The sequence below is a fragment of the Macrobrachium nipponense genome, chromosome 33, assembly GCF_015104395.2.
Source record: "Macrobrachium nipponense isolate FS-2020 chromosome 33, ASM1510439v2, whole genome shotgun sequence".
Taxonomy (NCBI): Eukaryota; Metazoa; Arthropoda; class Malacostraca; order Decapoda; family Palaemonidae; genus Macrobrachium; species Macrobrachium nipponense.
This window is the reverse complement of record NC_087219.1, coordinates 18982919-19005131: the sequence shown is the minus strand read 5'-3', so window position 1 is coordinate 19005131 and position 22213 is coordinate 18982919. Positions and strand designations below refer to the sequence as shown.

Here is a 22213-nt window from a genome sequence, read left to right as displayed (position 1 = left end):
TAGTGGAGGGTGCGTCAGATCGGCCTCATTCCGCCTCTAGACCTAGACCTCTGCTTGACTCCCAGGTTACGGGGAGAGAGCATGTCGAAAGTCGAAGGAGGGTTACGAGGAACCCCCACCGATCTGGCGTGCCTTCGGCAGCTTCTGACGAACCTACCCAGACTGTCAAGGAGCGTGCGCGTGCACGTCTTCTCAAGGAGTGCTTTTCTTCTTCGGAAGCTTCCTCCCCACGCAAGGGGTGGAGCTCTCATGCCGCATCACGTCCGCTGAAAAGGACGGCTCGTGTTCGGGACGCTTCACGTCCAAGTTGTTCTCCGGAACTTTGCTCTTCGCCTGATAGTGCGTTTGCTGCTTTTCCTCCGCAGAAGAAACGTAAGGATTCTTCGGAGGCGGAGTCTTTCCTAGATGATTCTTTCGAGCGCCGCAGTCGCTCTAAGGTGCGTGAAGTGGCGGTTCCTGGGAGTAGGAAGAAGGCGTCCCATCGCCACTCGCCTGCTCACAGGATCAGCCCCTCCCCAGAAAAGGAGGCTTCACCTACAAGCAAGATTCTCCAGTCGCTTCAGCAGCAACTTCGAAATGTTATTTCTTCGAGAGAGTCTGTTCCACATCGCCGTAAGAAGGATGACAATCTTCCTGTGAAGAGGTCGAGGCGTTCTCCCTCTCCCTCTCCTCGCTCGTCTCTCTCTCCGTTTGAGTCTCCCTCTAGAGTTCGTTCTGCTACCCAGCAACTCTCTAGAGGAGGTGAGAAATTTGTTTCTCGCTCTTGAGAAGCGGTTGTATCTGCTACTACGAAACATGTAGATAGGAAGCGCGTTTCTTTAGATGCCGAGCGCGCTTCTGTGAAAGTCAAGCGCGCTTCAGTGGACGCCGAGTGTGATTCGGTGCAAGTTAAGCGAGCGCCAGTGGGCGCTCAGCGCATTATAGTGGACGCTCGGCGCGCGCCAGTGGACGCCAGGTGTACACCTGTTGCTGTCGAGCGCGCTTCAGTCGGCGCCAGGAGATTGGCTTCGGACGCCAAGCGCGCGCCTACGGACGTCAGATTTCCACCTCCACAAGCGCAAGTGGAAGCGGGAACTCTTCCTGTTCGCCGCTCTTTCTCTTTTGAGAAAGCTCGTGACTCTTCCTTACTTCCTCCGACTTCTCCAGTGTCTGAAGAGGAAATTAGTGATGCTTTCGTCGAAGTGGACGAAGAACAGCAGTTGGCTCCAGTCTCGACGGACTACAAGGTTTTGACTCGTCTGCTACAGTCAGTCTTTGCAGACACTTTCCAGCCTGAAGCTCCACGTACTCCTCCCTCTCAGTTTTCGTCATCCAAAGCTACTAAGATCTCGGGCTTTGTGAAAATGAAGAAGCCGCTTTCTACGAAGCAAGCTTTTCGCAAGGTCCATGATTGGATGGAAAAGAGGAAAGCTTCAGGCAAGACTTCTTTCGCTTTACCACCTTCAAGACTTTGTGGCAAAGCTGGTATGTGGTACGAGACGGGAGAAAACGTCGGAGTTAAGCTTCCAGCCTCGGCTCAAGGAGACTTTGGTAGTATATTGTGGATGCCGCCAGAAGATCTTTTCTGTCTTCTTCCAAAGTCTCTTGGACGCATAGTGAGCTAGACTTTCACCTTAAAGGCCTCTTCAGGACACTAGAGGTCTTTAATTTTCTTGACTGGTGCCTAGGAGTTTTGGATGCCAGGTCCAGGAGTTCTGATTCCATTAGTCTGGGGGAGCTGTCCAGTGTATTGTCTTGCATGGACAAGGCCGTCAGGGATGGTTCTGAGGAATTGGCTGCTCATTTCAGCACGGGACTGCTTAAGAAGAGAGCACTCTTTTGCAATTTTACCGCAAAGTCGGTCTCACCAGCGCAAAAAGCGGATCTTCTTTTCGCGCCTTTCTCAGAACATCTCTTCCCCCAGTCTATGGTAAAGGACATAGCCGCCAGTCTCCAGGAGAAAGCAACCCAAGACCTTCTGGCGCAGTCTTCTAGGAAGCCTACAACTACTTCGTCTTCTGGGTCCTCTGCTTTGAAGAAATCAAAGCCCTTTCGATCTGCTTCTTCCTCGAAGCCAGCCCCTCGAGGAAGAGGCTCTTTCAGAGGCAAGACCCCCGCTCCTTCTAAGAGCAAGAAGTGAGAGGGAAGTCCTTCAGCCACCGGTAGGAGCCAGACTTCTACATTTCGCGAGAGCCTGGGAAGAGAGAGGTGCCGACGCTTGGTCTCTGGACATCGTCAAGAAGGGGTACAGAATTCCTTTCCTGAAGTTACCCCCGCTGTCTTCGACACCAAAGGATTTGTCTCCTTCGTATCAGGGAGAAAAACGTAAAGTGCTTCACGATCTTCTAGATCAAATGATCAAGAAGCAGGCAGTGGAACAGGTCTTCGACCGGAGTTCTCCAGGGTTTTACAACCGTCTGTTCCTAGTGCCGAAGCAGTCAGGGCGGTGGCGCCCCGTTCTGGATGTCAGCAGTCTAAATCGCTTCGTTACCAAGCAGAAGTTCAAGATGGAGACACCTCAATCCATGCTTGCAGCCTTAAGACCGGGGGATTGGATGGTCTCATTAGACCTTCAGGACGCATACTTTCACGTCCCCATCCATCCCCGATCAAGAAAATACCTGCGGTTTGTCCTGAAAGGGAAGGTATTCCAGTTCAGGGCACTCTGCTTCGGTCTCAGCACGGCCCCGATGGTGTTCACCGTTCTTATGAAGAACGTTGCGAGGTGGCTCCATCTTGCGGAAATAAGGATCTCTCTCTACCTAGACGACTGGCTTATTCGAGCCTCATCGCAAGACCGGTGTCTGAAGGACCTTCACACGACTTTGTCGTTAGCGAGGTCCCTGGGACTTCTGGTGAATCTCGAAAAGTCGCATCTGACTCCTTCTCAATCCTTAGTCTATCTGGGGATTCAGATGGACTCAGTGGCTTTTCGGGCTTTTCCGTCCCAGGGGCGACAACTTCAATGCCTAGACAAAGTGTCAGCCTTTTTAGGGAAGGAAACATGCTCGGTGAGGGAATGGATGAGTCTGCTGGGGACCATTTCCTCACAGGAGAAGTTTGTTTCTCTGGGAAGGTTGCACCTTCGACCACTTCAGTTCTTCCTCTCAAGCAATTGTTCACGCAAACAGGATCTAGAAGAGGTGTTGTTTTTGATGAAAGAAGTGAAAAAGCACCTAAAATGGTGGTTGGATCCAAAGAAGCTTGCAGAAGGACTTTCGCTCAAGCTTCGGAACCCCGACCTAGTGTTGTTCTCCGACGCGTCCTCCACGGGTTGGGGAGCAACACTAGGAGGGAGAGAAGTGTCAGGCACCTGGAGAGGGGAACAGGTGTCCTGGCACATCAATCTAAAAGAACTTTCAGCGATTTACCTTGCTCTAAGGTTCTTCCAAGAGGAAGTCTCCAACAAAGTGGTTCAGATAAACTCGGACAACACCACAGCCCTGGCATACCTCAGGAAACAGGGGGGAACTCACTCTCCTTCTCTGTTCGCCATCGCGAAGAATATCCTGATTTGGGCGAAGTCGCAAAACGTCACGATTCTGACAAGATTCGTGTCAGGCGTGGAAAACCTTCTCAGTCGGCAAGGACAGCTTCTGCCGACGGAATGGACCCTTCATCAGGAGGTATGCCAGGCGCTATGGAAGCTGTGGGGACGTCTTCATGTGGACGTTTTCGCAACTTCCCGAACGAAGAGACTTCCGCTTTATTGCTCCCCAGTTCTGGACCCGGGAGCAGTGGCAGTAGACGCCCTACTGTGGAATTGGTCGGGACTAGACATTTACGCTTTTCCCCCATTCAAAATCCTCGGGGAAGTGATGAGGAAGTTCGCTGCATCAGAGGGAGCGAGGATGACCCTCATCGCCCCCTTCTGGCCAGCGGTCAACTGGTTCACGGAGGTGATGTCCTTCCTGGTAGACTTTCCAAGGACTCTGCCCCTAAGGAAAGATCTACTCAGACAGCCCCACTTCGAGAGGTACCACAAAAACCTCCCCGCTCTGAGTCTGACTGCGTTCAGACTATCAAGAAGTTGGCCAGAGCGAGGGGTTTTTCAAGACCTGTGGCAACGGCGATTGCCACCGCAAGGAGGCCCTCCTCAATCGCAGTTTACCAATCGAAGTGGGCTGTCTTTAGAAGTTGGTGCAGAAAGAAGGGCATTTCCTCCACCTCAACCTCTGTGAGCCAGATAGCAGATTTCCTTCTTCCCCTTAGGAAAGAAGCGAAACTAGCCGTTCCCACGATTAAAGGTGGTCTTCAGGCATAGAGGACTCGACTTAGCGAATGACAGAGACATTCATGATCTCTTTAGATCATTTGAGACTGTGAAAGTTCTCCAACCGAAAGTACCATCGTGGAACTTAGACGTGGTACTAAAGTTTCTCATGTTGAGTCAATTTGAACCGCTCCATTTAGCTTCGCTTAGGAATCTTACTAAGAAGACCATTTTCCTAACCACTCTGGCGACGGCGAAGAGGGTTAACGAAATACAAGTCATAAGCAAGCACATTGGGTTCAAGGATCATAGTGCAGTTTGTTCCTTAAGTCCTACGTTCTTAGCAAAGAACGAGAACCCTTCCAACCCTTGGCCGAGGACGTTTGAGATCAAAGGGTTGTCGGAGCTAGTGGGACCTGAAGTTGAGAGAGTCCTGTGTCCTGTCAGGGCTCTCAAGTTTCCTGTCAGGGCTCTCAAGTTTTATTTGCAGAAAACTAGAGCATGCAGAGGCTCTTCGGTGCTCTGTGAAAAAACCAGATCTTCCGATGTCGAAGAACGCACTGGCGTTCTTCTTAAGAAGTACGGTTAAGGAAGCCCATGAAAAGTGTAGTGAAAGTGACATGGAGCTTCTAAAAGTGAAAGCCCACGAGTTGAGGGCTATTGCTACTTCGGTGGCTTTTCACAAGAATATGGCAATCAAAGATATTTTGGGCGCCACTTATTGGCTTCACACTACCTGCGGGAGGTGAAGGCAACATACGAAAATTGTTACTCGCTCGGACCATACGTCGCTGCAGACACTTTTTTGGGGCGCAGGAGGTAGCGCTCATCCTATCCTTTAATGGTTAGGGGAGTTTTTAACTTGTGTTATGGTTGTGGGGTTGACCGCCTGCGGCGGATCTCCCTTCCATTGGCTTAGTCTAAGTGGGATACCTTTGGTAGGCTACGCCAGGTGGTTTTGTTTTACTTCGCTGCCCTCATTGTATGGTCAATGGTCTAGTCACGTCGTGGTCTCGCCCCTGTTGACAGATCATCTGGTGTGCACCAGCTTTATAGGTCTCTACCTCGCTGGCAACTCTAGTAGCACAAGCAGACTTATGCGGCAGTAACCACGAAGTCAGCTATGCTAACAGGTAAGGAACCAAGATATCAATTATCTGCATATATATGTTTCCTAAAATCTTCTATTCTGTCTACTCCCACCACCAAAGGTGGGATTCAGCTATATATATATATCTGACAGGTAAGTTTCATGAACAAAATGATATTGTAATGATACAATTAAGTTTGTTCATACTTACCTGGCAGATATATTAATCAAGTACCCACCCACCTCCCCTCAGGAGACAGTGGAAATAAAAATTATGAATAGAAAATGGGAATGGTTCCTGATACCCGCCTCCCAGCGGCGGGAATGGGTACTAACCACCTGACTCCCACTGCGTGTGTCGTAAGTGTTTAAATTTCTGTCGGATTCGGAAAAATACAGCTATATATATATCTGCCAGGTAAGTACTGTATGAACAAACTTAATTGTATCATTACAATATCATTTTTCATATTATTGGAACCCTTCCCAGAAAGTGAGGTAAAAAATAATAAGTAGCTAAATGTGCTGACATCCCTTGAAAATGTGACATAGTAACAGTTACACAAACACAATACCACCACTAGGTGACAGCACTGCAACATTAATCCACTGAGGTTGAGAGATGCCATGGAAGCTGTCCCTTTGCATACAAACATACCAATCATCATGTGCCATTTGCATTGTTTATGTTTTCGAGAACATCGGGGGGAAGTTTCGTCTATTTTGTCATTCACATTTAAACAACAATTAAATGTGTTCTTTCATACCCAGTAGTTTTAATTAAAATATTTTTTTCCCAAAATTTATTTATGGTCAAGTTTGATGGCAAAACAAAGTTTTGGAGAGCTTCATCCATGTTGCTGATGCACAATTATTCATAGTCATTAGAAGCTTGAACATTATTCTCTCAGCTTCAACTAAATTTTGCAGCTTAAATTTAGCAGTATGCAGTAATACCCAAAACATACGCGAGGTCAGGTTTCAGACCCCTCGCACAAAGGGAAGTTTCGCATAAGTTTGGCATGGTCTCTAAAAATGCTAGTAAATGCTTACTAACCCTCTTACGCCGATTGGACGTATTAAACGTCGAGTCAAAATGTCTCCCGTATGCCGATTGGACGTATCATACGTCGGCTCAAAAAAGTTTTTTTAAAAATTCGCGGAAAAATACTTATAGGCCTACCAGCCGAAAACTTTTGAATCACGCGCCTTGGGGGATGCCGGGAGTTCACGGATCAAGGCATTGTTTTGTTTACAATCGCTACGCAGGCGCGCAAGCGCGAATTTCTTTCTTGTCGCACTAAAAAGTATCAGTGACACATCTCAAAAATTATTTCGTCACTTTGACATAATTTTTGCACTATTTTAAATCATCCTTTACATGAAGTATTATATATGAAAATGTGCGCAATTTCATGTACAATACAACAAAAAGCTACTTATGATTGTAGCTTTTATCAGTTTTGAAATATTTTCATATAAATAACGATAAGTGCAAAAATTTCAACCTTCGGTCAACTTTGACTCTACCGAAATGGTCGAGAAACGCAATTGTAAGCTAAATCTCTTATATTATAGTAATATTCAATCATTTGCCTTCATTTTGCAACAAATTGGACGTCTCTAGCACAATATTTCGATTTATGGTGAATTTATGAAAAAACTTTTTCCTTACGTTCGTGCGATAACTCTTCCGATAAATTTTTTCTGTTGCGATTGTCCTAATGTTTGCACCCTTTTAAATTTGCCGTTACATAAAGTTTTATATGGAAATGTGCGCAATTTCATGCACAATACAACAAAAAACAACCCATGGTTGTAGCTTTTATCAGTTTTGAAATATTTTCATATAAATAACGTTAAGTGCAAAAATTTCAACTTTCGGTCAACTTTGACTCTACCGAAATGGTCGAAAAACGCAATTGTAAGCTAAAACTCTTATATTCTAGTAATATTCAATCATTTACCTTCATTTTGCAATGACTTGGAAGTCTCTAGCACAATATTTCGATTTATGGTGAATTTATGAAAAAAAAAAAAAACATTTTCCTTACGTCCGCGCGGTAACTCTTCCGAAAAAATCTGAATTTTTTTGTGCGATTGTCGAAATGTTTGCACCATTTAAAATTAGCTGTTACATAAAGTTTTATATATGAAAATGTGCGCAATTTCATGTAGAATACAACTAAAAATGATTGAAGGATGTAGTTTTTCTCTTTTTTCGAAATATTTGCATATAAATCACGATAAATAGAAAAAAAATCACGTTCGGTCAAATTTGACTCTACCGAAATAGTTGAAAAACGCAATTGTAAGCTAAAACTCTTACGGCCTAGTAATATTCCGTCATTTTTCTTCATTTTGAAACAAATTTTAAGTCTCTAGAACAATATTGTGATTTATGGTGAATTTTTGAAAAATATATTTACCTTCACTCCGCGCGCCGATTCGCGGCCGCAAGTCTCCGAAATACGTACATCGCATTATCCTAATATTTGCTCCTTTTCATATTAGCCGTTTTATAGAGTTTCATATATCAAAATGTGCGCAAATTCATGAAGAATACAATAAAAAATAAGTGAAGGTTGTAGCTTTTTCCATCTCCAAAATATGTGCATATAAATAAATATATATATAAAATTTTTGGCATTCGGTCAAATTTAACTCGTCCGAAATGGTCGAAATCTGCAATTCTAATCTAAAACTCTTACATTATCGTAATATTAAATCATTTGTCTTGATATTGAAACAAATTGGAAGTCTCTAGAACAATATTTAGAATTACGGTGAATTTTTGAAAATAATATTTTTATACGTCCGCGCGTTACGAATTCGTACATCATTTTGTGATAATATTTTTCCGGTGTTGCTTTTATTGTTTTACTATGTATTATATATCAAAATGATTGCAATTTAGTGTACAATACAACGAAAAAAAGTAACTCGTTAGCTTTGACTGTTTTTTGCACAGCGTGATTTGAATACAATTATCTATGAATTTTTCTTTTTTCGCTACCATATCTCGCATTATTTACATATGATAATTATATTATATTTCATTTCTGATGATTGCATACTAAACTTCAGGCAATGACAAAAAAATGAGCCAAAAATGAACTCTTAATCTTTAAAAATAAGCGCGCTGTGATTTTTTTAAAAAATTATTTTTTCCGCTTTTGCACTCACTCCAAACCGGCGCCGGCATACAGGAGAGGTTTTGATTTTTAGGGCTTCGGCGTAAGAGGGCTAAATGAAATTAAAGTTACTGTAATTTCATTTAAAAGTTAGCTTAATACATTACCCATTAAAAAAAAAGAAATACTGTAAATGGTTGGTAAAAATGTAGGAGTACATACATACGTACAACATAGTTCTCTCTTCTTTCCCCTTATTTCTTTAAGATACTATTATAAATTTTTTAATTACAGTTATTATCATTATTATTGAAAGATATTGCTGCATCAGCTGCATTCAACATGTAAATAGTCTTCTCTATTTTTCTAATAATAGCTTTCTCTCTGCTACTACAACTGGCGAGTATTGCACCGATATTACTCATCAGGAGGAGTCAATTTCGGGGATATTGCTTAAAATTGATTTATTTGTCACAGTAAAAGAACTAATAGATTAAAACATAAGTACATCTAGTGGCTAACGTTTCTCTCGGTATCATCCGAGCATGATCATGGCAATGGATCTGAGCAGACTGTAGATGCTGTCGGAATCTACTCAATATATAGTAGCATGTCAGCAGGGGGTCAACCGCTCACTGGGTTTTCATCGGCTGGTGGCGCAATGCGTTCCTGCTATTGGCTGGAGGAAGTTTTCTTCAAGACACTTCTCGTCATTGAAGGTTGTGATGTTGCAGCCTAGCAGACCGTCGAGGCTGGGGCATGACTTCCCTGGGTGTTGCGTCACGACGGCTCGCATTGTCATTAGCTGCTGGGCTGCTTGTCTCATCTGGTATTCCTTGATTGGGGGGGTGTCGCTTGGTCTGGTATTAATTATACTATTATTTATATTCATGGGTCTTCTCAAGTTGGTGGGGAGGAAAAGCACTTCCTGTGTCGTATTTAATGAGGGCTTCTCTTGCTGTATGAGGAGTGCCTCGAGCAGTCGTAGGCGTCGCTGGTCAGGAGCCCTCCCTATTATCTTAGTATTCTTGATAATACCGTCGCGGGAGATGGCTTCCTAGTCTGCTGTCAAGGTATGGTTTTTAATTGCCCCTTCTTGTGTGTGGCAAGAAATCCTCTGGGACAGTTTCATATTAGTCATACCAACGTAAGAGCCGGGATATCCACGGATGGGGCATAAGAATTGGTAGACTACATTTGACTGTTTCTTAATGCATCCTCATCCTCACGGTGACGTGCGTGCATTCTGGCTTTGTAAAAAAACAGCTTGATCTTCTCATGGGGGTGGGGCTGCAGTCTCTCACTCTCGCTGTACCACCGATCCAGCGCTGTTCGGACTTCTTTATTAATAAGTCGATTCGGATACCCGTTATTAACGAGCACCTGAGTGACTCTGTCGAGTTCTTTGTGAGTGTCCTGCCATGAAGAACAGTGCGTGAGGGCCCTCCAAATGTAGGCCCTGACTGTGGTGTTCTTGAACTTTGCAGGAAATTTGCGGTCACCATTCAGGCAAAGTCCTAAGTTTGTTTTCTTTGTATATACAGAAGTTTTTAGACCATCGTCGGTCTTGGAGATGAGAATGTCGAGAAAGGGGAGCTGGCCTTCGTTGCTGAATTCGACGGTATAATTCAGTAAACTGCACTGCTGGAACATGCACTGGACAGCTTCAACAAAGAACTTGAACTCGTGATTTATTACCAAAGTCAACGTACCCGCGACCTTATCATGAAGAACAACCCAACCCCCCCTGCAAGAGACCTCTTGAAACAGTCAAATGTAGGTTACCAATTCTTATGCCCCATCCGTGGATATCCCGGCTCTTATATTGGTATGACTAATATGAAACTGTCCCAGAGGATTTCTTGCCACACACAAGAAGGGGCAATTAAAAACCATACCTTGACAGCAGACCGGGAAGCTATCTCCTGCGACGGTATTATCAAGAATACTAAGATAATAGGGAGGGCTCCTGACCAGCGACGCCTACGACTGCTCGAGGCACTCCTCACACAACAAGAGAAGCCCTCATTAAATACGACACAGGAAGTGCTTTTCCTCCCCACCAACTTGAGAAGACCCTTGAATATAAATAATAGTACAGTATAATTAATACCGGACCGAGCGACACCCCCCCAATCAAGGAATACCAGATGAGACAAGCAGCCCAGCAGCTTATGACAATACAAGCCGTCGTGACGCAACACCCAGGGAAGTCATGCCCCAGCCTCGATGGTCTGCTAGGCTGCAATAGCGCGACCTTCAATGATGAGAAGTGTCTTGAAGAAAACTTCCTCCAGCCAATAGCAGGAACGCATTGCACCACCAGCCAATGAAAACCCAGCGAGTGGTTGACCCCCTGCTGACTTGCTACTATATATTGAGTAGGTTCCGACAGCATCTACAGTCTGCTCAGATCCACTGCCATGATAATGCTCGGATGATACCGAGAGAAATGTTGGCCACTAGATGTACTTATGTTTTAATCTGTTTTTTCTTTTTCTTTAAGCAATATCCCCGAATTGACTCCTGATGAGTAATATCGGCGCAATACTCGCCAGTTGTAGTAGCAGAGAGAAAGCTATTATTAGAAAAATAGAGAAGACTATTTACAAGTTGAATGCAGCTGATGCAGCAATATCTTTCAATAAGACTTGTTTGAAAGAGGGTCTCCTTCTAACATTATTATTATTATTATTATTAATGTATTTGAAAATATTAATAAACATAGTACATACTACATGTACCATAAAAATTCTCTCATCTCAGTAAAAGAGAGAGAGAGAGAGAAATTATTTTTTTATTATTTGGTATTAGTTAATTTACACATAAATGCTTGAAAACTTATAAAATACATAAAAAATTGAACAAACACCTTTGCAGGGTTTCTCCAGGATTTGAAAATGTGTTTGCGTTCACTTGTCTGTGAAATGCTCGCGTATGATAATTAGTTAGGTTCCCATGAAAAGTTTGTGCAACTCAATCACGTAAGATTGAGGTATTACAGTACTGTACTATTGCCTTGCCAATCTTTTCTCCATAGCAAATAAAGGCATACAGTACAGTACTAATGTAAAAATATATCAGTTCTATTCTACCTAACATCATTTGTAACACAGATACAGTAATTATTTACTATCGTATGGTGGTTGAAATGCAAGCAAAACAGCTATTGTTATCCGATTCAGTTGTTCATGGCAAAACAGCTGTTTTTCGTTCTGTTTTTTTATGGCTGTGGGTGTTTACGCAATAAGTATAGTGTTTTTTTGTTACCTTTTACTTTTTTAAGCTATTTAAAACTGCAGGAGGGGATAAAGAGATGGAGGCAAGGAGGTTATTCTAATGTATCATAATTATCGTACATATAATTGTTTATATGACTGAATTGTTTTCAAACTGCCACCCAAGATATAAATAAAATATGTACTGAAATACCACACGGTAAAGCAGGATGGATGCCCACGCAAAACCGATATAATAAAAGGGAACGCCGTAAGGGCGACTCGCCGCCGCTACAGTCAAGTGATGCCTAACAAAATCCTAAATAAAGGCAAAACGAAAGGCAAACTCACTCCCTAAATATTGTAAAAAACGGAACAAGTACTTAACTTGGAACAAGTACTTAACTTGGGTGAAGAGGCAGACTAACGATCCATAATGAGATAAAGCACAAAATATGATAAAAGAGCAGACAGCTCTAAATAAACGTGCCAACGCAAGGTGGCTATCGAAAAGTATGACGTCACAGACGCCTTCAACGTGGTAGCAGGGTGTGACCTATGGGTCAGCTCCCCGTATTTAAGGGATTTTGATGAGGGAAAGGCTAATTGGAGGGGTTGCTGTGGTAGTGTTTAACACTCGCCCCAGGTTTATACCGACACCTTTTTTTTGTAGGTGAGCTAGTCAGAGAGTTTTGACATGTCCAATTTAGTAGTTCTCTGGTATTATAGAAATATTTTACTAGAAATAACGCTAAACGGACTTATTTCACGGAGCGACACGGCCGAGCCCAGAAATAGATTTTTCCTACGTCAAAATCCCTTTATTAATCCAAAATTGTATTATTTCATCAAATTGAAAATGATAATTTTTAATGACAAGTAAACAATGAATTTTTAATGACAAATGTTATTACTACTGTAGTTACACTGCCATTAAAATTTTGAAAGGTTACCTAAAGATAATTGTGTCTGTGAGCACGCAACCATAACTTGATGTTTATATTTTCTCAGCTGGGCTTGCATACATAAAAGCTGATTTCTTTGATATGGAATTATTTCTCGAATATGCCAATACAGTTGACCCCCGCTGTTCATGGATTTATGATTTGCAGACTGGCTTATTCACTGATTTTTCTATGGACTGTATATACCCATTATTTGAGGAAAATTTGTATATTCGCAGTATTTTTCACTGAGAAATATTCACATGTTACGTACTGTATTTTTATATAATTTTTATGACTAAATGCACTTTTTGTGATAAAATTATTAAAATTCTCAGCTATAAGCATTGTTAGAGGTTTTTTTTGTGTTTTTTATTATCAAAATATAGGCATTTCTAAGCATTTTTAGTATTCATGGATTTTAGCTATTCATGGGGGCGTGTGCTGTGGTACCCATCCCCCGCGAATATGGGGGTCTACTGTGATATATAAGATAATAGTGGTTTTACTTTTCATGTTTGTCAGTGGTTATTGCACCAAAGCCTAGGCTAGCCTGCTTGTTAACATCACGTAGAATTTAAGGTTTGTATTTTAGAATGGTAGTATAAGATGACCCCCAACTTTTAAGTGTGAAATTTAGGATTTAAAGATCATCTTTTACATACTCAGAAATATATGGTAATATAATAATAATAATAATAATAATAATAATAGACATTTGCAATAATAACATAACATTCTAGAAAAAGAGTTAGCTAATCAAGCTTATGTCTATGAATTAGGAGAGGGTTTAGCCCATGGACTAGAGAAATAATGTATGTAATAAGTCAGGGTAAAAAGTGTGTTTTAAATTATTGCAACTAAAAACAGGCTTTGATGTATTATCAGCAGCTAAAATATATTAACTATGCAGTAAAGTATAAGGACTAAAAGCAGTTTTTTTTCTCTCTCTCTCTCTCTCCCAATTGTGTTAACCAATAAATAGACTCGAATGCAAAATTATTTTATCACAGTAAATAATGACTTCTAATCAGAATGAGAATTAGGTAATCATATTGAACATAATTAAAGTGGCTGGTGACTCCATTTATAGGTTGGTGTAGAGTGTTGTAAATTTTAAAAACCATGATTAGTTTAAAGTGTTTTGTCGAAGTAACAACCGAAATACCTTCATGTTTTTGCCTCATAGGGGGTTAGTGCTGTTAGTAAACCTCACCCAGTGCACTCTAGGTATCACTAAAGGTTCTTTGCAGTGTCCCTTTGGCCCTTAGTTGCAACCCCTTTCACATCTTTTACTGTATCCCCATTCATATTCTCTTTGTTCCATCTTGCTATCCACCCTCTCCCAACAATTATTTCATAGTGCAATTGTGAGGTTTCTCTCGTGTTACCTTTCAAACCTTCTACTCATAATTTCTGTTTCAGCACTGAATGAGCTGATATTCCATTTCTTTCCTTCAAGTTTTGAAACCTTACTCTTTTGTTTAAACGAGAAAGTGACAATGGAAATAACATTTATTTTTGTAGGTTGTAGGAGCACCACCACCTCCTTATTCTTCCCGCGATGACTTAGCAGCTGGTTGCTCCAATGACGGTTCCTCTTTGTCCCTCCTGTCTCCGCTTTTGAGTAACGGTAACAACAACAATGGAGACATCAACGGAAACAGCACATCTCATGTTTCGGTGCTGTATGATCGCAACCTCGTCCATGCCGCCGCGTCCTCGTCGACGTCACCTCATTGTTCAGTTTCTCAAAATCGAATGAATAAGTAGGGTTGGTGCTTTTATTACTGCTGTTAGTAAGTACAGTATTTCATAAGACAGCTCTTTTTATATTGTCATAGATCAGGATATGTGCTTATTCAGTTGGACTCTGATTTAAGGAAGTTTTGCTCTCAGAATATATTGTATAAAAAAGCAAGGCATAAGACTTGATCACCAGCAGATTATTGAGTCGGTGTATGGATAGGTAAGCAGGACATGATTTCTGAGAATTTCTTTGTTGATAATTGCAAAAAGATTGTACAATACTGTATTTTTAATAGTTTCTAAATACATACATAGTTTCCTAAATTGCCATTTACCTCATATGTCATGACAGATTACGCACAGTTTTAAATGAAGTGCACAATTCAAATTTGGAACGGAAATGCAGGTAGTACTTTATTTTGTTTGACTATTGCTCATGGAATTTATAAATTTTATGTTGAGGTTGAAGTACTATTGATATTACCTCTACTTCAAACAGCAGTACAGTATTCTTTGTGGTATATTTTTACTTTGTACAAGATTATTATGTGGTGTTGAATATTTAAAGGATTTCATCTTTGCTTTGTACAAGATTATTATGTGGTGTTGAATATTTAAAGGATTTCATCTTTGAAGGTATTTTTACTCATTTTTTACAGTTAACTCACTTTTCCTCAGGATGAGGTTCACAAGATTAAAGCCGCTCATTATACAGACATTGTTTTTGGCAGCTGCGATATCACCATATATGTATTCAGAAGGGTTTTTAGGCTTCTCAGTATTTATTCGCGGCTAACAAGGTAAGTGAAGACCACAAAGGATATTGTATATTTTAGAATATCGAGGAGAATGTCTTTATCACAAATTCAAGGTTTTATAAGTAAACAAGGTACAGGTCATAGGTTTGTGATGACTTGCAGATAAATGGTACAATTTGTGAAGATGCAATAGGGTTGTATGTTTTTCTAAGAGCTTCCACATTCTTGTTTCTTTCATTTTTTAATGAAGAGAATTAGGTTAAGAAATCAAGCAGTCTCCATAGGTTTTTATTTATTTTGAATGAAAATGAACTCTGACTCCTCTTGCCTGTTGTGACACATTGGTAAAACTACTTGTAGCCATAGTTGAATCCACAGTAAGGTGTTGGACTGCATATCATCTGTCTCAGAGTTCCCTTTAAAAATATGGCATAATTGTAGGGCTTCCTTAACTCATCTGGATTTTTACATTGCAATGACAATCTTTCAAAATAAAGAAGCAGTGTTTTTCCATGAAGAAACCCTTTTTACGTAGTAATAAAAAGACAGGACTGGTTTGGAAGCTCATGCCAACATGAGTCATACTCAGGAACTTCCCAGGTGAAAGGGTGATGGGTCTTGTTATTGCTTTTGAGATCTGAAGTTTTGCATGAAATTCATATAAGGAGAGGGCAAAGTTTTAACAATAAAATTTATTATGACTAAAAATGATTGGGTATTTACGTAGGTGAAAAGTTGTACACTGGGTCTTTGAATGGTAAAGTGGTAAGAATTCTTTAGGAAACACGATCAGTGAGGAGAGTTAAGAGTATCTTTATAGTATTTTATTACTTTAAGATGATAATAAGTATATCATTATATTGCTGGATGCGTTCCATTACTTCAGTCTTATCCCAGAGTCCAAATGTGTTATTACTAAAAGTGTAGAAAACAATTTACTACTTATTAAGGCATACAATCACTAGAAGTTGCATATACGTAAGGTTGTGAAATGTATAGTTGGTGTACAGTAGTAGTACTGGTACTGTAGTTGAGTTGAATTTGGTGCTTTGAGGTTGAAATTTTATAGCCATTGAATTTGAATGATGAGATTGTCAGTATAAGATTTACTCTTTGTACTCAGGTTGGTTACTAAATTTTAGATGAATGCTTTATGAGATAATATGTATATGCTAGTTGTTTAAAATTGAGAAATAAGCTGAAAACACAAATGATAGTCTATTATAAACATTAGTATTGAAGTTTTGTCATTCAAAATGCCTTACATAATTTACAGTGGCTTGAATGTCCTCACTAATGTTTGAATTTACTCTTTGTGAAACAAATTCAGTGACAAAAGGATGATCAGATTTATGATTATTTCTCTTGGAATGTAGTTTCTAATGATTAATATTTAATAGTGCAAAAGATTAAACATTATATTGTTAAAAAGGCTTTCAAGTTAAAAAGGCTTTGAAAAGTTATGATATAGAAGTCATCGGTTACACAGCTTCCTAGAATGTATAGTATAAGTAAACCTTTTGCTCTTAGGAAGACTTACGTAGCCATTCATGCATTGGATTTCATTATCTTGAGATATAGAATTAGTACTCTTGTCACTGTGGTGGTATCATTTTCTTGGTTTTAAGGATATTTAAAGATAGGTATAGTTAAAATTCAATCAGGTATTCTAGCCTTTCTAACATCATGATCATTGGTATTAAAAGCCGTTGAAAAATTTACTGACACACTCATCGTTTATGTTTCGTTACATGTCATTTGTGCTTTCAGCTGGAGATGTAGAAGAATGGAGGGAGAAGTTTTTAAATTTTTAATAGAAGGTATCTTCTATTTAGCCCGGAATAGAAAAGTGTAATGTGTAATGTATTTGGAGAATAAAATGGAAGGAATTTGTTATGGATAGTAGTAGTTACTTAGAGTAAATTGTATATGAGTATTGTTGTATATGTGCTATAAAGATTATTGCTAAATTTATTGTCAAGGTTTAATTGGTGTGTAGCCATCATGCACCATTATGTTCTGACTGAGATACCATTGTATGTAAGTGTATGTATCAAAGTACTTTTGTCATGAATATACAAAGTGTCTGGTTTTATGTAAACCATTATGTAAGTTTAGTCATGGAAAGAAAAAATGCAAAAAAAAAAAAAGTTATGCAACAATAAAGTTGTAAGCATTCATGTACCGTGACAGCTTGGAGGCTCATTGACTCCATAGATCCCTTAGGCTCCCTTCCTGCTTGCTCTATACCAGTGAATGATGAGAAATCTCTCAAGAATGTGGCAGCAGTCCATCTGAATGTTAGGAGAGATTCAGAACCTTTATCTTGAGGTATTGTACTCGCAAAGGAATAAGTACAGGAAACCGTGTTTAAGATTCCATTTGTTAGCCTTTTCCTGCAAAAATATATTTTGTAAAATGCTGAGTAGGATTTTGCCAGCATTCTGTGCTTTGAATGCTGTGCTGATGTATGTGTTCATATAATGAGAATATGGTAAGACTAATTCATATTTTGATAGGTTAAGCATTCAGTTGATGCGAAGGCCCTATTAACTGGAACAGTCTCCCATACTATAGTTTGTGATGTTTTGATGAGGCATCTTTGCATTTGTTGAAATGTTATTATGTATAATGTAAGCTATGTATGTGTATAAAGGTACTCTTTAGCAGATGCTTTATCTATAGTCAACCAAGCCTTCCTTCGTAGGGATTTACTAAGCCCAAACCAATGAGGGATTTTCAGAAACCAGGAAGTGCAGCAGGTTTGCAGAACAGTTAAAGCATCTTTATTGTGTGAGGTGCCATGCATACTTGATTGTCATTTGTGTACAGTAGAAGAGGCAGTGTAGTGGCCTACCGGAGTCCATCCAATGTTGCAGCTAGTTTTCATCCGTATGATTGGGTTGCGGCAGTCATATTAGCCATCAGTATCTGTATGGTTTTATGATAGATATATTCCTTGTATACTTAGATTACAGTATCTTTGTCACTTTTCATTGGCTATCAGATGTAAGGAAATCTTCCTCTGTAAACAGCTGTGATTGCCAATCACCCACAGTAAATAATATGCAGTTGTCTGAGCTATAGTCCTTGAGTGCACAAAGTCTGCACAGAATGCAGGTCAACACTAGCAGTTGTACATATCTAATGTGAATATTCAAGCTACAACCAAAAGAGATGTCAAGTTTTGAAAATCATTAAGGAAATTCTATCAGAATTATTATCATTTTCAATTCCTTCAGTAATAATGAAAATAGCTGTCCAATAAAGTTAATTTTGTGAATACTGGTACCACTGAAATACAAAAGTACTGGCTGTTTCATTTATACGTCACCATTGTGTGGTTCCACAAGAGTTACTAGGTAACCATCACTATCATATCAGATTTTCAGTTGAAAAAGGTCACAAAAAAAATGTATACTGACGATAAAGTATTTCTTACTTGGTCTTAAAAATTTGAATTGAGAACATAGAATTTACTATATGCATTGGAGTTCTTATGTTCTTGGGAACATAGAATTTACTATATGCATTGGAGTTCTTATGTTCATGGGTGTTAGATTCATGAGTTGATAATATTATCAGTTTATATTCATACCATAATACGTTAAAGCAAAAAAGCATTACGTGGATAATAAAGATGAAATAATCTTGTACTAATCTTTGAAGAGTAATAAAAATCCTGATAGTATATGCTATACTATTCCATACTGATTGGCTGAACAGGTGCACTGCACAAGTAGATATTTAAAACTCGTGACAGATCCTTCCACTCTGGATCTCAGAGTTTGCCCTTTTTGAACACTGCACAACAAATACTATAAGGCAGTTCAACTACCTGAATGATAAAGTAGATATTATTTATTTTTTTTATTATTTTTTTTTTTTGAAGCAGATGCACCGCCTTGTTATTTGCATATGGGAACTATATCCTGGAAGACATTTCTGTGAGATATTTAATTATTTATCACAAATTGTAGGAATTATGCACAAATTAGAGATACAGTATTGCATACCCTTGGAATTTGTTTGTTTTTTACCATTGAATAGGTAAATTCTATAGATCAGTTTTACAGTAAGCATCATGTAGATGCATTTGGCTCCATTTTTACTTGCCACAAATGCCCTGTGTATCTTATTTAGTTCTGTCAGTGCCCTGTTTATGAGATTTAGTTCTGGCAGTTGTGTTTTGACTCCTTAAGATTTTTGAAATATCCAGAAACTGTTTGTGATAGCCATGTAGTGATCAGCTTGTAATCACTTTGTGATCTTAGAGCTCAGTGCACAAGGGAAGATTTTGAAAAATTATTTGGAAACAGATACATAGTCCCTAGAAGACTTCAATGCATTTATGGTGTTTTTCTCCACACATTTTCAATGCTTCTCAGTTGAACATTGAATACCTGTAATTGTGGTTCATCCTGTATTTTACCAATTACATTTCCTGTGTAAAGAAAGTTGAAAATGGAGATGTTATATAATGAAGGTAATTTGAGTATTATTATTATTGTTATTCAGTACATGGAGCCTGTGGGCCATTGACTTGGAATTCAAACTTCCAAAGAATATGGTGTTCATCAAGAAGTAAGAGATCCCACTTATTAAAACAGAAAAAACAAAGTTTAGTATTTCATTAATCATTGAAAATATATGTAGTTACACTTATTTACTTGAATATATATTTTAGCCTTTTGTTATAGTGGAGCTATTCTGAGTTTTTTTTTTTACTTACTGCTTGATCCTTTATTTCAAACTTGTGTTGTTATTGTTGCACCTATCATAGACCATTTTCATTCCATTTATATTGCTCAAGATTAGTTGTCTTGGACAAAGCTCTCTGATTCTCTCAGACTGATAATGCCAGCAAGTAAAACTCATATTCATCTTTCTTATTTGATTTTTAGATAATGTGAGGCTTGAGTAAATATAGAAACGTATAAGAAGTCTCAGGTGAATTTTTGAAGGCGTAGTGGGAACTGCTCCATGACAAGACTGCATTGAGGGTAGTCATGTTTTTATATATTCAAGGGACTACAGACTCGCATTATGATTTTGTTAATGCTCATAAGAATACAAATATCTTTTCATTGATGAATTATAACTAATGTGATGTTCATATCTTGGAGATATAAACGGGATTAGATGTGAATCTTATATGTTATTCTCCATAAAGATGCATCTTTTAACCTTAGAGAAAAGCACGAGGTAATTACTGCAGAAAATAAATGCAGGTTGAAATCATTTCCTCCTAGAGTATATAGTCATGTTCTTGTGTGTTTCCAACCTTTTGTCCTGTAGTGCCAAATCTCTCTGATATGGTTTTATTTTTGTGTAATGCTGACTTATAATACAACTTCTTTATTTGCAAAGCACAGCTTTGTATGTTATCAGAAAATAGTGACGCGCTAGTAATTGGCCTTAAAAGTGTTTTGAAAGGAAAGATCTGGAAGACTTTGCTTAATATTGCTAGATTGAGTTTATAGATTGCTGTAAATGTTTAAAGGTAGTGAACTGAAGAAGTATCCAGAAAAGTAAATAGTATAGCTAAGAAAATATCATATACACACTAGTGTAAATTGTCATAGTGTTAAAAAAAGTTTGGAGTTTTACATACATGTAAGCTGCATCCAATGATTATTTGTTCTGTTTTATAGTATTAGTTCATGGAAATCTAAGGTCTGAAAGAAAAAAGTAGATCTGCTGTATTTAAGAGATTATTTGGAGACCAAACATTATTAATAAAATGATCAAGATAGTAAGTGAACAAAGGATTTCAATTTGTCAAAGCCTATAGCATCAGATTTTTATAGTTCATTTAAAATGGATTGCACTGCATTTGCTTGCATTATTTGTTGTGGATAGGTTTTCACATTTACTTTTTCCTTTGACATTTTAAGTTTTAACCATAATTATCTTATAATCTTATTAATTATTCATAAGTACAGTACAGTATTTCCACAAGCATTGTGCATGCTACAACCCCTTATACAGAGCTCTATGTTGATGACAGGAATATGATCTGTGAAGTTCCAGTCTATTGAAGTCTTCCTTAGTCTTATGTAAGCAAAAAGTAATTTTAGTTATATTAGGGCCAACATTACTGATAGAGAATCATCCAGTACTTTCCCATGATTCCCTGGGAAATAATGCAGCATCTGTACACACTACTTTACTTGTACTGTACTGTATAGGTAATATGAACATATGCCATTGCAACTCTCCCTGAATGTAGTGGTCACTTTTCTTTATACCAAATTAGATATTACCAAGTTTTGAATGTCCTGTGTTGCAGGCTTAAAATGAATGTCTGAAATGTTACCATATGTGGAAGTGGCACACCAAAATATTAAAAGTTAAGTATGAACAGACTGGTAGCTTTCAATTAATATTCATTGACAATTTCATGTCTTTCAAGAGAAAATTATGTATCTTGAGACAACTTTCCAGTGTCTCATTTGCCACATAACAACTACGTATTGATGGTACATATCCTATACTGGCAGCTAAGAGTTAGGGTAGCCCCCATGATCTTCTATCAGCATCCACATCTATGTCCTCTTTTACAGCCATTTATTCATTATCTCCATAAGATATGAACAATCCTGTTAGCTGTAATTGTAGTATGTAAATTCCTAACCTTTATTGCAAAAGAAATGTGACTGTGTTGACTTCTCAAACCTGGATTTGGTTACGGACCAAAACTTTTTTTCCGTTAAGCATGACAGAAGGTATTTATTTGCCTTCTGCATTACCCACATGATTACAAAGATATATATATATATATATTCTAGAACCTAAGGTATTGTGCACAACAGGTGTGCTTTTACATAAAAAAAAGTTATATTTTATTAGCAAATAAAAACTTTGTTAAGAACTTTGAATTAGGTTTTTTATGTTTTCAAGAGTTACTGAGAAGTACAGTATTACGTATATATTTAGCAGCCTTGTGCCAAATTATTGACAAATTGTAACTTCATGATATTAGAATACATGTTGTATGTACATAAATAATTCTGTTGTTTTGTGATAATTGTCCATTTTTGTTTTACTAATATTGAAATACAAATATGATTTAGTATATTGTTTCCTTCATCCAGGATTTTATCCTTAGCTGCTGTGGAAGTTTAT

The 22213-nt window shown here is 38.8% G+C and overlaps 1 protein-coding gene across 1 annotated transcript in view; it reads left to right on the top strand.

The window, feature by feature from the left end:
• LOC135202778 (uncharacterized) overlaps positions 1-22161 on the top strand; it is a 50001-nt gene extending 27840 nt beyond the window's left edge. The window contains exon 6 of the mRNA XM_064232240.1: positions 14106-22161. Coding sequence (XP_064088310.1) covers positions 14106-14351 — 246 coding nt within the window. The 3' untranslated portion in view covers positions 14352-22161. The remainder of the gene's footprint in view (positions 1-14105) is intronic.
• The last annotated feature ends 52 nt before the right edge of the window (positions 22162-22213 follow it).